This window comes from Mastomys coucha, unplaced genomic scaffold (genome assembly GCF_008632895.1).
Source record: "Mastomys coucha isolate ucsf_1 unplaced genomic scaffold, UCSF_Mcou_1 pScaffold22, whole genome shotgun sequence".
Lineage (NCBI taxonomy): Eukaryota > Metazoa > Chordata > Mammalia > Rodentia > Muridae > Mastomys > Mastomys coucha.
In genome coordinates this window covers 142,045,969-142,064,404 of record NW_022196905.1, presented here as the reverse complement: position 1 = coordinate 142,064,404, position 18,436 = coordinate 142,045,969, and the positions used below count along the sequence as shown (strand labels likewise).

Sequence of the window (18,436 nt, the reverse complement as noted above, 5' to 3'; positions counted from 1 at the left end):
TCCCGGTTCGTAGGTGACCGCTTTCTGTCTGTAGGACTTACTGGCCCTTAACCTGAAGCCATCATTTATTGATCAACGCTTGGATTCGATGACAGGCTCCATCAATTGTCATTAGTTGATCGAATGCATCTCCTCTTAGTGAAGGAGTGAGCTTATGTGTACATAAATAAATTCTCCCCTCACACACTGTCATTTCTTCTTTCAAAGAAAAAGGATTTATTAGCGTGAAGCATCGGAAGCAGCAGGTGCAGGAAACCACAGCAGGAAGGCGGTCCTATCGGCTGTCCATGAAAGTGAAGGCCTTCCCCTTGCCAGAAATCGTATGGTAGGACCACAGTCATTTCCATGTCACTTAAGACACTTTTCATAAGCGGGAAGATGATGGAGTTGAGCAACTGACACTCCTGAAAGAGTCATTAAGAGAAGTTGCCTGAAGCAGCTATGGAGAGCTGAATACTGTGTTGGTTTCTGGTGGTGGCACTGGGGAGGGCTGGATGGACCAGGAAGCAGTGCCCAGGGGTGAAGCAAGAGTCTCTGTGCTCACACATACTAAATTTCTGCTTCTCGAAACCTTCCTATGATGTCAACGCTCTCTGAGTGAGATGTGTTGGGCAGTCACTCAGAGGCATCTTGAATGTGTAGCATGCTCTATTAACCCTGAAGAAGTGGGCCCTTTGTTATGAAGATGCCAAAAATAATTCCTTTCTGTGAGGCTGCATTGAAAGTCCCAGCTTTGTTTTAAAATTCCAACAAACATTAATAGCGGCAAGACTTGTTCGTTTGTAGGTGTGGACAAGTGGACCTATTTGACTTAATTATGGTTTTCTTTGGCTTGCAATTTGCATACTCAGAAATGCCTTACACATTTTTTTTCTTTAAAAAAGACTGACCAGTATAACACCCCTGTGAAACAATGCAATCTGTTTAGAATCTGCAGTCATTTTGTTAAACTACTTTTTAATGCCATTATCTTTGGCTTAAATCACTCCATTTTAAACAAAAAGGTTTAACTACTCATAGTTGATTAGGAAAACAATCCATACAATACAGAAGCTCCTCCATTTTGGAAAATACTCCCCAGAGTTTGTCTGGCCCCTAGCCCTTCAGTGTTTGTTTGCAGCAAACTCAAATACTTACTAGGGAATTAAAAAACAAATTGCAACTATATACTATACCTTTATAGCACTGTAGTGGGAAATTAATAGATATTTTTGTTTCATAATGCCTAAGAAGTTATTAGGACTTCACAATTGCCTCACTCCACATACAAAATATCATTTAAGAAATGAAAAAGTATTAAATTTAATAGAACAGTTCATAGTAATTTTATGACCAGAAAAAGCACCCTCACTCTTTCCTGTCTGAGCAGACCCTTTGTCTATTCATGATGACTTCCTTAGTAACTACCTAGCAAGGAACAAATACAATACAATATCCACTTTTGAAATGCTGTCTTGTTGAGAGGATATAACTGAACAATACTCAAATGATATTTGTAATCATTAAAATACTGCAGAACTATTTTGACTGCCTTAGAAGTGAGGTCCACAGAAGTGTCTCCAGGTCTGTAGGCCTGACTAAGAACCACCTCTGCCTCTTTCTACAGCAGGGTACGCTCCCTACAAATGCACATTTAAATCAGGGTCTGGAGAGATAGCTTAGCTGTTAAGAGCACTGGATATTCTTGCAGGGGGCCTAGATTCATTTCCCAGCACCCACATGGAGATTGCAACAAACTAACTTAGTTTCAAGGGACCCAGCGCCCTCTTCGGCATATATGTATACATATATGTGTGTATACACACACACACACACACACACACACACACACACACACACACACACATATATATGCAAGCAGACACGCAAACATAAAATAAAAATAAATAGTTAGGCAGTGGTGGTAGATGCCTTTAATCCCAGCACTTGAGAAGCACAGGTAGGTGGATCTCTGAGTTTGAAGTCAGCCTGGTCTACAGAGTGAGTACCAGGACAGCCAAGGCTATACAGAGAAACCTTGCATTGAAAAACCCCAGTAAATAAATACAAGTAAACAAACAAATTATTAAAATAAAAATAAGTACTACAAAAAATAAAATATGAAATGAGGTCATAGACTATCTGAGTTCAAAGGGCTCCTGAGAATTCTAGAAGCATGCAGATAGGGCCAAGCCAAGCCACCTGACTCGTCTAAACAGAGGACATCAAGGCATTGATTTTACATTCAAAACAATTTTAAATTCCTGTTGCTTGGTGCCTTTGATTGTTCCTCACTGCGGTTTCTCTATAGACAATTGGTGTGGCCATTTGTGTAATTAATAAGAACTCCACATGAGCCCACAATAGGAGCCTCTATTTTTATTTTTATCAGATCTAGTTGATCTGACTTAACAAGGGTTCTCATACTTGAACTTTTTGTTTTGTTTTGTTTTTTTGGAGACTCGGTTTCTCTGTGTAACCCTGGCTGTCCTATAACTTGCTCTGTAGACCAGGCTGGTCTTGAACTCAGAGAGCCACCTGCCTCCTCTAGCTCCCCAGTGCTGGGAGTAAAGGCGTGCACCACCATGTCCAGCTGAGTTCTTGTACTTCTCATGTACCCTTAAGGAGAACACTTGACAAACAGCTCGGTGGACTAAGTCAAACCGGAACCTCTGAGTTAGTTCTTAAGTCCCAAAGGCTACCAACACTCCTATGGATACAATAAGCCACCACTTTCTTTTCTTCATTTAGCTTAATTCATCCTCTTTGTGAATAAAGATGAAATGTTACCCAGTCTAAACCCCTCGCCTGCCTTTACCCAATAGTTAGTACCCAAAGTTTTTGTTTTTGTTTTTTAAAAACAACAAAAAACATAAAACATGATGCCTAAGACTTAAAACCAATTCACTTGAGGTTGTAAACAGAAAAGGCACATGCAGTCAAAGTGACATCACGCAGCGAATGAAGGGACTAACTCACCATGCTGTTAACCACAGGTTGAAAGATGGCTCGCCTGCAATGTTGAAGTCTGCTCGATATTCGGTGCATGGCTACTCGTTAATTATCAAAGATGTAACTACTGAGGACGCAGGGGACTATACAATCTTGCTGGGCATAAAGCAGTCAAGGCTATTTAAAAACCTCACTGCCACTCTCATTGTAAATGGTAAGTGTGAGATCTGGGGCCTAGGACACAGTTAATGACCATTTTCTGGTTCAAGAGTCAGTATAAACTATCAAAGAAAACAAACTTTTTTTAAAAAAAAATGATTCTTGAGTTTATTTTATTTTAGTATATGAGTGTTTTGCCTGTGTGGTGTATGTATGTATGTATGTATATATGTGCACCACATGTATACCTAATATCTGAGCACGTCAGAAAAGGACGTCAACTCCCCTGGAACTGGAGTTGCAAATGGCTGTGAGTCAGCCTGGGAATTGAACCTAGGTCCTCTTGCAAGAGCAGCCAGTGCACTTAACTGCTGAACCATCTCTCCAGCTCCACGTTAATTTTTTTTATTCTTAAGCCACTTCTAATAGTTGGGATGAAGTTCAATAGTAGAGCACTTGCCTTGTAAGTACAAAGCCCTGGTTCTATCCCTAGCAGGAAAACAAAGGAAAAGAAAAAAACAACCACCACACTCTGTCCCCATCATAACAACTTCATAATTCCGTGTGTGTGTGTGTGTGTGTGTGTGTGTGTGTGTGTGTGTGTGTAGTTCTCTGTGTAACCCTGGCTGTCCTGGATCTAGCTTTGTAAACCAGGCTGTCCTTGAACTCAGAGATCCACCTGCCTCTGCCTCCCAAATGCTTGAGCAGCTGTGCCACCACAGCCCAACTATTCATGTTTCCTTATCTTTTGTATGCAAGGTGGCTTTTGTGTATCACCAATTCGGTATTCATACTATGGAACCAAATAGGCATTTTTCTACATAATATGAACATTTTTGTGGTGTTGCCCCCTTACACCTGGCATCCAAACCCAGTGTGACTGGTCTCTCCTGAGCGCTCCTGGGGGAAGTCCTTGGATCTGCCCTTGACTTGGATCTACCTCTCTTCCTCTCTAGTGAAACCTCAGATCTACGAAAAGTCCGTGTCCTCCCTTCCAAGCCCGCCTCTCTACCCACTGGGCAGCAGACAAGCCCTCACTTGCACCGTGTATGGCATCCCTCAGCCTACAATCAAGTGGCTCTGGCACCCCTGTCACCACAATCACTCCAAAGAAAGGTAGGGACAGTTAACGTCTTGAGTAATTTCCAAAGATCGACTAGATTCTTTAATGGCCACGGCTGGAATTTACCAGACGCATATCCAATTTGGGACAGAGGCTTCCCCTGCGTTCCAGCAGGCAGACAGTAGCTATTTCTTCTCATTGAAGATACCCTACCCTTGGCTCATGGGATCACAGGAACATGGGACGGAAGCAAGTGTTCCCTGGGACCAAGGAGCTGTTATGTGACTCAGACTTTGCATGCACCTTTTCCCAGTCGAGCAGCCCTGCCAAGAGCTTTCCTTCTCAGTCAGTCACCCTGGCCTTTCTACTCTTCAATTTCTCATCTTTGGCTGGAATCCAAGTTCTTCCTAACACATGGCTACCATTTCCTATTTTGGGCTCGGCTCGTGCTTTTCCATCTGTCTGGATTTTGCTTCCACCCATTGTCTGTCTCATAAGAAGTCGGGTTTTTTTTTTTTTTTAAATCAAACCCCAAGGCTCAGCTCTTAATGTTACCTTCCCTGTGAACCCTCTGGACTGCCTCGTTCCAGCTCACTTCTCCCTCCACAGTATGGGTGGCAGCTGTCATGTACCATCCTCATTATCCCACATGCCCAGATCTGTCTCTTCCTTAAGCTCTGGGTCAGCCAACCATAATCATTTAGCAAATGCTCGGTATAAGCTTGTACAATGAATGCAACCCTACTCTCTGTCAAGCACCCAGCATTTTCCTTGCATCCTGCCCACGACTGATCCTTGTTTGTTTTGTCTCGGGTTGTTTAGTCTAGAGAGATGATACCTGTGATAATTCATGGGAGGGAATTGGAAGAACAGGAATAGGATGGCCAAGCACAACTCGGAGACTGAAATACTGAAAGTACCCGAGGGTTATCATACCCATCTCTCCTCCGTGTTGCTTTTAACTCTGCCTGGAGAATGTTGGGGACCATTGCTATTAAACTAAAACAAACAAACTCCCAAACTAGCTTGATAAAAAGCAAGCCCAAGATAATTCTGTGATGGGTATTTGGTTTTCTAGGATCTTCCCATAATTGAGATTCTCCATCTCTGTCCTAATCCCTTGTTCAGGACATGGTAGGATGATAGTGGAAAGTTACTGGTGAGTGGTGGAATTCATGAGGAGCACTATTTCCACATAAGTCTGAGTTTTCATTTGAGAGTCATTTTCTAAGAATAGAAATAGAAGTTGCAAAATATTTAGGACTTGTGAACATTTCATTGAGAATACAAGAGAATGAACCACTGTGATTTTGTATTATTTGGCTGGTTTTAGTTAAGTGTCCATGCTTAGTGGATCTGTCTCAAATATTGGTATTTGTAGTGAATTGGTGAAAAAGTCGGTTAGGATCAAAGTTTAGAGTTACATTTTTGTGAAATAGTATAGCCTTTTATGAATATATTTACTTTTTTGTTTTAACAATATCAAATCTAAAGCTTTAATGTTGCTCTTCACTGAATTTTAAGAGTAACTATGTTAGAAAAAAAATTCACTTATGAGGACAGGACACTGTAGTATGAGTTTGGGGTTGAATGAGGCTCGTGAAATAAAACAAGGGGGTCCAGGTGGACGCTATATGCAACTTCTCTTTTTGATCTCTGTGGTGTGTGACCTTTCTCCTATTCTGTGGAGGATGTTCAGGAAGTACTGGAAAGATACCTTACTCCTTTGAGAAAAAACCTTTGAAGACTCAGAAGTACTGCCTTAAATCTTTATAACTATTTGAATTTTTCTGTTAAAACCATTTTACTATTTATTTTTACCTTCATTTAACAATTGACAAAATAGACATGAGAGATAGGCAGTTTCCTTGGTGCCATGAATCAGGGTGTGTCTGCTATACGTATTTTGAGATACATATTTACATGGTAGTATCTATGCATGATCTTCAATTATAAATATACCTAACATTTCAGAATAATTTATACATATGTATAATAGTTATATGTGTACAGAATAATTATTAGTGCTTAAATCTGAGACTCTAATTCAAAGACATTTCTACAAATGACCACAGCCCAAGCATTAGTTTATTTTACAATTATTAATTGTATTTCCATGACAAACCACTTAATATAGACAAGTTAATTAAAAAAAGAGAGATTCAGATCACTCAAATTCTAGCATTTCCTAAAATCTGACAGATATTTTAAAACTTCAGAACTCCCTATGAACCTAAAATTTCATAGTTAAAAATATGTGGTAAAATAGTTTATGCAAATGAACTTTACTTCAACTGAGTAATACTGTGGTTTTTATTTCCCCTGTAACTCATTCTTGTAAAGCTTTTTAAAGATTGGGCTGGTGGCCTATTACACAGTAGGATAGCTATAAATAACAGCTATGTGTTCTATAATGCAAGAAGATCTATGAAAGGATACTCAGTGTTGTCACAAATAGATGATCAACGTTCGAAGCAACAGCTATGTTTAAACATGATACAGTATGTATGAATGTGGAAGTATCACAGCGCCATATCATATGTGTGGTGTATAGGTTTTGTAAATCAGGTTTTAAAATAACACTAAGAATAAAGTGGGGGTATTATGTAAAGTTTTATAACTAATGAGCAAGCAGAAGTAACTGAAGGTCACCCATTTCCCTTTCCTACATATTTGGATGGTAAGGTGTTCAGAGAAGGAGAGAATTTCGGGTGACTGTAATAGAAGAGGGGTTTGGGGAACTATTTTTCTTTATTCTTAATCATGAATAGAGACATCTAGTTATTGTCTGACCCCCTTTTGTGGTAGCTTAGCATCACCCTAGGAAGCTTCTCTGGAGTATTAAATGTTGGATATCCTCCAAACCTCATCTGTTAACATACATAAAGACGATTAAACACACTTCACAGGTAGAGGTGAGATGTCTGGGGAAAGCCTGCAGTGACAGAGAAATTTGAGACTGGGCTGTTACTAGCATTTGGAGGACCACATTTTTTGGAGACCCATACCCTTCTAAAGAACAACAAGGGAAATGTTTCTGCCTATACAAGAACTAATTTCACAACATGAGAAACTAATGACCGTTTCTGAAAAGAGAGTAGGGATGATGGGAAGCTAGATGCAATTTTGCTTTGCTTTAAAAATAGAAATCTATTACATCTGAGCGGATACAAGCAGGTCAGAAGAAGAAGAAAAAAAAATTAAGGAACTAAGAAGACTAAAATAAAAGTAAAAGGAAGAGCAGAGAGGTGGGTGGGAAGCATGGTGCGACTCCCCAGTCACTGACCACCCTGTTCATCCTATCCCACCCTGGCAGGAAGTAGTTCTGCCCTGCCCTGTAAGGAGGATAAGGCTTGGGTGGGGCTGAGCAGGATGATGAACCAACGGCCTCTCCCATAGCCCATACCCAATTGAATGCACTTGTCCCTTGATTTTAAAGAATAAAATAGGAGTAAGCCTCCAGGGCCAAATGATACTCTTTTACTTACTTTTAAAGATTTTTTTTTAAATTTTATGTATATGTGTATTTATCTGCTTGCATGCATTTGTACCATGTACATGCAGTACTTGTAGAGGCCAAAAGAGGGCGTCAGATTCCCAGAACTGGAGTTACAGATGGTTGTGAGATCTTATGTGGACGCTGGGAATTGAACCCAGGTCCTCTGCAACCGCAGCCAGTGCTCTTAATCACCGAGCCACTCACTCTCAATGGCAAGTCCCTGGTGAGCTTTGCTGCAGCATCAATATACTCACCTGTGAAGGGAGTTTAGAAAAGACTGTGCAGGGCAAAGAGGGTGGTCTCTACAGCCACAAGAGATAGCACAGGGCTGGCAACGAGGAGTCCCTCTCTGGAGATACGGAGTTCCCAAGAGAGGATGCCGAGAGGGTGCTCCCAGCTATCAGCCCTGATGTCAAAAGGCTGCTTTTACTTGTATGTGTTTCAATGCCAGTGAGACCTTCAGGTGACTGAATAGTGGATGTTTGAGCTCCCATTCATCTAATCCCCCAATGCTTTCTGCTAACCTAGGTCATCTCCCCCACTAGTAGCCAGAGCAACATGGTGTGGGTTTTCACTTTTTTTAAAACTCAAGATTGCTTTTAACATGTGTCTGGGTCTTTACTATAGGCCTACTGAAATGTTTTAAGAATTACATTAATATTAGCTGTGTCTCATACATTGATTTTGCCTGTCATCAACGGCCAACCAAAATGTATGACATGAGCCATCTCATCACACAAATATGTAGTAGCTCCTGGCCATGTTAAACATCACTTGCCACTTGTTCTGTGTAGGATCAAACTTGTTTGGTGGTTATTTATTGGGCACGGGTGTGTACCCACAGACGATCATTACAAACTATTGTAGCACTAGAGACCTAGCAATCAAGGAAATGGGTTCTACTCCTGGCACTGCCCTGACCTCTGTAGGACAGTGGCTAGTTGGTTAACCTGAGCAACTTCCCCTCTACAAATGGCAATGGCTGGTGTCCCCTTTCTTCTCGTTCCCAAGAATGGAGGAGCTCAATGAGAAAATCACTTTAAATCACATGTTCCCCTTCCAAAAACAAACAAGCAAACAAAACAAACAGGAAATAATATCCCAGTTGATGTTCATGAACAGTTGCTCTTCTGCTGCCTATAAATTATGAATTAACTTGACCAATAACTGGAGATTAATGACAAATGAACAGAACATTTTAATGGATAAAAGCAGGGTGCTTATGTCAGTAGTACTCTGCCAAATAGGATTAGCTCTGTGATTTTTAACACAAATAATTACCAAGTAGGAGGGGAAACAAGAAGGCAAGGCTGGTGATGCTCAAGTGCACTTGCTTAGTGTGTTTGAAACCCTAAAGTCTCTCTTACAAGAGAGAGATCGAGGGGAGGGGAGACAGAATATGAATGTGTAACCATCCCTCCATCACTAGCATCATCCCACATGTCCATTGGTGCTAGCCTGGACCATCTTTGGTGGCCATGGCCCAGCAGAGAGAGATATATCACCTCTATCTGGCCACCTCTAAAATTTTCCATGCCTTGATTAATCTTTTGCCCATGAGCCCCCTTATGATAGGAAAGACAACACCAAAGTCTTAATTTGTAGAAGGCTAAATCATCTTTATGACTTTCTTGGCTAAACTGGTCAGTGATCTAAGAAAACTCAATAGATCCATGATGGACCCCAAACCCACTGTTTCTAAAGCTCTTAAGTAGGTCACACATGGAGTCTAACCTAGTTACATCTGTTAGAAGACAAATAGGAAACATTATTCCCTGCCACTCAATGACACTTTGATATCCCATCTCAGAAACACCTAATAGGGGGGTTTGGGGGTGCCCATCTAGAGATAGCTCACTGTCAGGACTAAGTGTCATTCACTCTTTGCTCCTGTGGGAGGAAGGGTGGCCTACAAAATCAGGGAAAGATGGGCCTCAGAGAAGGGCCGTCCTAATTGCATTCCTCTATTGTTTATATTTGCAAATCTGCAAGAAAAGCCAGCCAGGATCATTAGGGATGTGTCAGGGATAGCTCGTTCCAGAGAATCATAGTTTGGGCACCATCAGGGTATGAAGAATGAACAGGACACAAACAAGACAATTGTTGCTGGTAGTTAATTAGAAATGTCTTCAAGGACCCAATTGAATTGACGGCTGTCAAAAAGGTGTATTAGTTTTTACGCTGTTGCCATTCTAGGTCCTGTATTCTGCTCTTTTTCTTCAGAAGGAGAGTTTTCATAATTAAATTGAAAAAGTACACAAGTGTTGGGGGCAAAATGTGGGTCAGATGTCTGAGGGAAGCGGTCATCTAAGAAGGCTGCATCCGTCTAAATATGATCACATTCCTCCTGTTTTAAAATCTACTGCACTGTTCTTAAACAATCTGAGACTTTCTACCCAAGGCCCTGACTATCCAGCCTTTGCAGAGTGTGTCTAAGTCTGAGGGCTCCAATAAGACATCCTGTAGGGAATTTTAATTGGCCACAAACAAAACCTAGAGCCCAAATGAGGATTTAAGAAGACCACTTGCCCAGGCCTCTTGAGCAGGACATCTGAGAGCAAACTCAGCTAAGTAAAACTGACCATCTGATACAAGAGACTTTTATCAGTAGCCAAGAGTGAATGTTCACTGACTAATGAGACCCTTCTTGCGTTCTCGTAGATAATTGTGAGATGAGGAAGCACCCCCACATACTGCCCAACGCCAATGTCCAGACAACAGCCCTTATTAATATTTCATACACAGTCCTGAGAACAGAAACACTACTTCATCTTCCAGACCAATGCTCCCTCTCCACTTGCCCGTGCTTTATAAAATATCTCTTTGCCCACTCTTCATCCTGCTGCCATGAACCCAACAAGTAATTGTTTCTAATGAATTGACTGTCTCCTACAATTGCTATCAAACATTTCATTATGTGTTTTAAATTAAGCCAGAACACCATGTCCTGGGAAGTCTGCACTGGTTTTATTAGGGTCTTCTCAGCAGGGTTTGATATTGTTTCCCAGAATTCATGGGAGCAAAAGGACACACGGTTTAAGAAAATGCCTGGAGAAGATAGGCAGAGGCTTTTGGGTTATCTTTGGTCACATGGAGCGATTTTTAAATGTGGGGTGAGCATTTTTATTGTGGATCTAGAGAGTGATGATCTGACATAAGACCCTCAGCTAGTAAATAAACAGGCTGGACCCTATATCTCTGCTCAGATGAGAATGCTTTATATCTCTAACCGTTGGCCTGGTAGAGTTGTTTGTTGAAACATGCATTTTAGTGGGCAGTTTTCATATAGCTCAGAGCCACCCTGGCAAAAAGCAGAACCTGAATGGAGAAGATGGAAAGAGAGTAAACTGCAGCCCAAGAGGTTCCCACAATGCAACACCTACCCTTGGTCCTCACCTCTTCACATTCACTATAGCTGGTCCTTCAAGACAACGGGTCTACTGAGTTGTCTAGACCTTGGTGGTTTGATGGGTGTGTCTCTCTGGCATCAAAACCTCTACTCATCTCTTTGTATATGTTTTCTCTAGTCCACATGGGCATTGTTTATGGGAGTTGTAGTTTCTCTTGTTCTGCCAGAATGAGCCTTAAGCTCAAGGTTGGTTTCTCAGATTATAGACTAAAAGGAAAGGGTGAAACAGGTTGGTACTGCAGGCTAAGGATAGCAGAACACCTGACAGGTTGTTTGGAACTCAGCTCTATGGGTGGGAGAAGACCTTTGGAAGCAGCATGAGCCAGTGTGGTGGGTCTGAATGAGATGAAGTTGGAGGTGGGGTGGGAAGAGAGACAAAGAGCTAGTGAGCCCACGCACTGTACGCTTTGCACTCATGATCATGACCCTCCTTGGCTTTCTTGCTGTGTGTGTGTGGGAGGAGGTGGTAATTTCTGTCAGAAGAGCCCCATTCACTCATGAATGCCCTGGGTTAGGACTCAGCAAGCACTCAGCCACCACAGGCCGTGTCCCTGTTTCCACTTCATTACTATTTGTACCCCAGGACTGCATCAGGTCTCCATGGCCAGCATTTATCATGAGGCTGACCAAAATGGGTCATCCATTGGTGGGTGGCTGATGGCCAGTTCTGCAGTTTAGAAGAAAGGCCACATGAAAGGTAAAAACTGGGCCCTGAACATGATGAGCAGGACTTGGAATATCAGATGGAACAGGAGTGATGGGAGTCTAGTTTAGGGAGGGAATGCTTCGAAATCAACTCATCTGGCTTATCAGCTTTGGCTCCAGGACAAAATAAAAGACATCATAGGAAAGGCAAGCCTTAGAACAACCTGAAAGTTTGGGAGTAGAGTTGCCAATCACTCCCCCTCACTTCCCTGGCCAGTGCCTGGGAAGTTCTATCGGTTGACCAAAAGTTCTTCATCCCTACAGCTGGCCTTCACAGACTACCTACTAGTGCTCATATTTAGTGTGTGTCATAGGCACTGAATCCCTGAAAAGGCCTTCCAGGTCTTTTTCCAAGGCACCAAGACTGTGAAATTGAATGGACCTCTGTCTGAGGCCATTGATGGTCTCTTGTCCCAGCCCCATCCCTGGACATAATGCCAACCGATCACCTGCCACTGCCTTCTTTACGATCTGCCTTTGGGGGTGTGAAAAAATCCTTGGCCAAAGAGAACAACAAAGTGGGTAGAGATGATTTTTGAACTAAATCGTCCACAATAGCTGCTAGAAAATATTAGGCTTTAGAATTCCATTTTAATTTTCTTTATACCTAGCAGTAAGTAAGCATTTGTTTAGCAGATGGGGCAAACTCCCCATGTGTAGTATGCACACATTATTTAATTATCACAGCATTTCTAGGGGGCACAGATTTTTTTTCACTGCCAGTTTCCAACTTAGGACAGGCCTAGGGTTCAAGGACCTTTTTAGGAAAGAATCCTGGCGGATGTGCCAGAAAAAGATGCTAATGAGCAGTATCCAGTGCATTGGGATCAGGCAGTTGAAAAGCAGTTCACATGTCCATTTCCAGCATTGTGCTTACTCTATCTTCTCTCTATCCTCTCTCCTCCTCCCTCCCTCCCTTCTCTAAAATTAAAATTGTAACCACTTAGACCTTCACATGAGTAATTTTGGTTAAAAGCTGGTATATTTTAAGAAGCCCGTGTTGTGATATCACAAGGTGTTAGGATAAAATATGGCCTACAGCTTATGGATGTAAGCTCAAGTTCAGGCTCTGCCACCAGCTGTCATCTCCCAGCTGTGGGGTTTTAGACCTCTCAGAGACTGGGTTTCCTCATTTGTGCAATGGAATGAGTAAGCACTGACATGGGGAGTTGCGGGTGGGGGAAGGGGGAGGATGTATATGACACACTCAGCCCTGGGGCTGGCACATTGCATATGCTGAGCTTCTTTGGTGGAAGTTGCCTAGATCTTCCTTAGGTGACTCTGGGGTGGCTCCACTGCCAAAACCACAGTCTCCTGAAGAGGTGTCAAACACATTAGGACTCTGTGTGGACTGACCATGAGCCATCTCTTGAGATCATGCATGCCCTTGACAAATGTTCTCCCAAGAAGCATGCCTGTGTCTTTGAATAGGTCTTTGACAATTTATTCCAAAACATAAGATCAGAAATAGCATACAGCCTCAGTTACTTAGGAGGTCAGTGGGTTACAGCCGCCTGTGTCTACTGTTTCCAGTTCTTCTTCAGCCACAAAACGCTCAGACTCCCATCCTGTGTAACCTTTGGTAGCTTACAGCTCTTGGGGGTTTGCTGGCGCATTCACCACTGTATTCAGGTATTTTCCCATAAATTTGGCCTGTCTCTTTGATAGACAATGCCATCCTTCAATAGCAGCAGGAAGCAAACCATGTGTTTCTTTCAAAAGACATGGAGAGGGACTGTGCAATGAAAAAAAAATAAGTAATTTAAATTAAAGTAGTGCTGGTAACTGAGCCAGGACTTCTGCCCACCCGTGGGAGATGGAGAAGACCACCACTGGTCCATCTTCTGCTTTTCATTAAGCAGATGTCTGTGTCACACATCAGCATTCCTGTCTGCCTTGAGACTGACCAGGAACATCACTTTGTCAGGCATGGATACTGTCAAGCCGACTTTATCCAGGTCCCCATCAGATCTGTCGTCACTTATATTTGTCATTGTGAGTGGACAGACACCGATAGTGTGGCACAGTGATTGGTTTAAGAAGTGGTCGAAGGTCATCTGATGGTCACTAGTGCCTGTCTTCTCAGCACATTTGAGGTCAGTGACTATGACAGTTTGGCACCTGATAAGGGTAAGGCCACATTCGGATTGGCCATTCTGTCAGGCTCAGTCTCCTCACTTGGCAGCAAGCCGAGCCCAGGTGGGCTCTCTAGCCAGTAAGGTCACATTGATTAGTAAGACGATCTCTCTGCTCCTACGTAGTTCTCAGTGCACTAGATGACAAGTGACTTTTCCAGTCTGCTTCCCTGTGCCAGGCACAGTGCTGAGCCACCCATTCATTAGTACCGTGATACTTGCTGATGGCAAAAGTTATTTAAATCCTTTCTGTTTGCTTTTTTAATACCTATACTAAAACCAGTGAGCCATGGTAGCATGGGGTTGGTCCATTGCCGTTTGCAAGGCAACCTCCATTGCCATAGAATCAGAGGTGGTTCCAATGAAGTACTCAAGAGCAAGACAGCAGGAGTAAATGTTTGCAGTAGTAAGAGCTCTGGGAGATTAAAACCAGGCTAATATCCAAGAAAAAGGACTTCTCTCGGGCTCTCTGGGCACAGCACGGTACTTCTCAGCCATGTTTCTGCCACAGTGAAGGCCTCAGGGCTGGTCATTCGGACATCTCTCAGTGTTGTCCAATGACAGGACACCAAGCAGAATTTGTTACAAGTGATTGTTGTCATCTGTGACCCAAAGACACAAAAGTTTGAAATCATTCAGGAAAGCAAAAGGGTCAGAAAGGCCGTGACAGTTTTGCTGTGATCATCATTGCTGTACTCAGATTCTCATAGTCAGACATGTGCTGCCCCAAAGCCGCCCCCTACCACCCCATCCCCCCAGCTCCCTCACCCCTGTGCTAAGCCATGACCCCATGCCCTACCATGTAGCAAGTAAGCTCTCTTCCTTTCTGCAGGAACAAAATACAGTGATAATCTGACAGGTTCTTCACTGAGTGATTGGAGCACCCTCTTACATGTCCTTCCTGAGTGTGTTAAAGGATATTATTGGTAGCCACTCCTAACATTTCCTTAAAGATCTCTTTATTAAAAGTCACCTTTCCTCATCAGGCCACTAAGAAGAAAAAAATGAATGAAGAGAATAAATGTTTTCATTGAGGTTATTATCTGGGTGTAACACTTTTGGCCTCCCGGTCCACCCAGGTGTAGGGCTAAGGACTGAACGACTGATCCTAGCCCTGACTCTGGGAGATCCTGGAAAGGTGGGGGAGGGGAGCTGTCCTAGCTCATGCTATATACCAAGCACAGAGGCTAGCATGAAAAGGGAGGCAGAGGCTGGAAGATAGGCCTGAATGTGAATGGACCACGCGGCCTCCAGAGCAGGAAGCCTGGGAAGCCAAGGCACTCATGGAAAAGGTCTTATCTAAACAAGGGTGGCCCAGGACTCTGGATCCCCTCCACCATTGTCCAGGGAGTTGACCCAAAGCTTACCTACAGTCTCCAAAACTCTCTTGGCTACCCCACCCCCTCACTGAGACAAGAAGTAATTTTCAGTATGGCCTCCAAGGCGTCACAAGGTCTCTCAATAAAGTCATTCCACCAGAGTCCCCTTGGCCTGACCCCATGACCACCCTGAAGGGCCAGGATCTCTTTCTGAGCAAAGGGAGCAGGGGCCATTTTGTCTAAACACGCCCTCCAACCCCACACCTCTCCTGCCAGCACACTCTCCCCAGATTGTTTCATTTGTTTTAAGAGAACACGAGGCGAGGGAAGAGGGTTGGCAGAGTTTATCAGTCTGTTGCTCCTGATGCGCTATCGCCAGTGTTTTGACATAACACCCACAGTAGCAGTGAGATGTTTACATCAGGCCCTCCCGCAGGACCGAGGCTATAATGGGACCTCAAGCAGCCTGGCTCTGGGTGTGCTTTCTAGCCTGCCTCGGAGCAGTTTTTTCTTCTCCTTTCTGGTTTCTGTTTTGTTTTGCTTGAAAGACATTTTGCAGCCTCTATTTCGCTACCCTTTTTGTGTCCTACTTGAAATGATTCCGTGTTCTCTAAGGTCTCATCTTGGTTAGTGTGAGCAGTGAACTCTCATTAAACATATGAGCACAGTTCACACTCGTCCTCAGAGTTCACTAGCCAGAACAGAATCAAAGAAATAGGGAGAATATTTGGTTTGGGAGGCATTATAGAGCTTTCTAGAGTCTTGCTTTTTTCTTCCTTGATTAAGTTTTAAATATACATTTAATACACTTGGGCAATGATTTGGGCTTGATGCAAGCATTCAGTAGGTGTTGGAGTTCAGCTCAGCACTGCCCCCACTATCCCTACCCTAGGGGTACTCAGCTCAGTTCTTTAAAGTACTGAAGTCATCTTAAAAGAGATGCGCGGGTACAGCTTCACTCAGCTCTGAGCCTGTCCTCCATCTTCTCAGAAGAGAAGGCTGTGTCACCAGTAGCTAAAGAACAGATCAAGTTTTAGATGGGAGGAGCAGACAGGAGGCACAGAGGAAACCTGAAAATCAACGCTGTTCCCAAACCAGCACAAAAGGAAGAGCAGGGGTGCTCCAGAGTGCACACTGTACATCATGCATGTGCATGTTACAGTGCACAGGGGATGGGCTTACCTTCAGGAACTGTAGAATCTGTCCACTCAGAGAGCAGTATATAAGAGGAAAGCGCACACACCAAGATGAGTGATGTTTACCAAAACCTACAGAAGACAAAAAAGGCTTAAAGCCCCACACTACTTCCCAATGCTGAAATGGTATTAATACAGGGCTGTGGAGGCATTCTTGATATACACAGAACCACATTGAGGGTCTGATAGAATGGCTCAGAGGGTAAGGGGGCTTGCCACACAGGCCTAACCCCACAAGTTCAACCCCAGAACCCACATGAGGGAAACCTGACCTCCATATGTGCTCTGCTGCCTGTGCACCTGTGCACCCGTGCAAACTCAAACATGCAACGATAAGTAAATTATTTTAACATTTTAGAAGGAGCCCCCAAGCACAGTGATTTCTTGGTACATGATGAGCATCTGTGGGTGCCGTAAAGTGGAAGGGTTAAGTACGGTATTAGGAATTGTGCCCAAAGGAAAAGGAGATTCTGCCTGCAGAGGTACTGTCTGGATGGGAGCTTTGACTTGCCTTGCTATTCTTGGAGGCCCCAACCTGCCTCCTGTTTGGGGTTATAAAAGAGCCAGGAGGGAACAGGGAGCAGAGCAAAGCCCACCCAAAAACAAATCTAAAAGAGAGGTCTCTGTCATCTTCACAGACAGGACAGCAGTCCCCACTCTGTGTCAAAACAAGAACGTTAGAATTAGGAACTTTGAGCAGTGTCAATTGGAGTTAGACAGACTGGCATGTTGTATGTAGGGCTCAGCTCCATTATGTCAGTACCTAATTGGATAACTTCTAATTTATTTATACTGGTCTCCTATCCTAATGAAACTGTTCAACCCCAGAGCATGGACAGAGATGGCACGGACCCATGCTTGCCCCCAGAATTATTTTCCTTTAGTTGGTTATAAATACCTCCGCCTCATTGTGCTTGACATGCTGTATGCAAATGGAGGGGGGGAGTCCTGGGGCTCATTAGGAAAGGACAGGGGTTTTGGAGTACTCAGAGGACAGAGCAAAGCTGATAACGCTGGCCTTGTTCAGAATAGTGCATGGGAGCTTTCTTATCTCACTCTGGCAGGAGCTGCCGTGGGCTTCCTGTGGGAAACCAGGGGCAAAGCTCTGCTTTCCTCTTGTTGTTCGGCTTCCGCCTCCCTTAAGACTGTTCCCAGCACCATGGTTATCTTTGTATCTTCAAACATGGCACAGTCTACTTCCTCAAGAGCTTGATGTATTCTTAAGACTTAGGCAAGTGCCCCTCCTCCCCCACCCCACCCCACCCCCACCCCAGTCTCTTTTCAAGTGGTAGAATGGAGGCAGGTCCTCAATGACATTCTATTTTTATGGTTCAGTGACAAAGAAGGAAAAAATAATAGCCCCTAAATTAGAAAAGAGCCACCGAACCTGTCCTTTTCATTCGGAGGACCTGGCAAGCACATGGAGTCTGTGGTTTCCACAGTAGGGCTTGAGCCTTAGTAACTGTCCTCAGAGGCAAGAATGGCGGTGGGTGAAGGGGCTCAGAGGCCGGTGGCCCCAAGTGAGCTGAGCTGACTCTATTTTCCTTGCTTTGCTCCAACTTTTTTTTTTTTTTTGCCTTTCCTGAAGATGTGGTGTGAGAAGTTTTAAGATCTTTGACAAAGACTCCCCCTATCCTTCTCAATGCTTTGAGGGGCACAAGGAGGCATCTGAAGCCTTCTTGTCCAGTCAGAAGAGAACTTGAGTGGCTGAAGCCAAAGCCCTGAGGGCACACACGCGTTTGCTCCAGTGTGTGTGTACGCGCGCGAGAGTGTACGCATGAGTGTGTGTGTACACAGATGGTGTGTGCTCCTGGAGGATGTAGCAAGCGGTCACTAGCAACAGTTCTAGATACCAGTGCTGTGTCCTACAACTCAGAGCAGGGATCCTGGAAGCTAGGGCAAGTGACATTTATATGCTCACCCTGGAACTCTATTATTAAAATATTTCTAGTAAGCTGGGCAGTGGTGGTGCACACCTTTAATCCCAACACTTGGGAGGCAGAGGCAGGTGGATTTCTGA

At 43.6% G+C, this 18,436-nt stretch overlaps 1 protein-coding gene across 3 annotated transcripts in view; it reads left to right on the top strand.

The window, feature by feature from the left end:
• Window positions 1–18,436, top strand: part of Flt1 (fms related tyrosine kinase 1) — a 168,412-nt gene that overhangs the window by 50,798 nt on the left and 99,178 nt on the right. For all 3 annotated transcript variants that reach the window (XM_031338765.1, XM_031338766.1, XM_031338767.1), the window contains 3 exons: window positions 208–325; window positions 2,976–3,145; window positions 4,047–4,206. In XM_031338765.1, coding sequence (XP_031194625.1) covers window positions 208–325; window positions 2,976–3,145; window positions 4,047–4,206 — 448 coding nt within the window. The remainder of the gene's footprint in view (window positions 1–207; window positions 326–2,975; window positions 3,146–4,046; window positions 4,207–18,436) is intronic.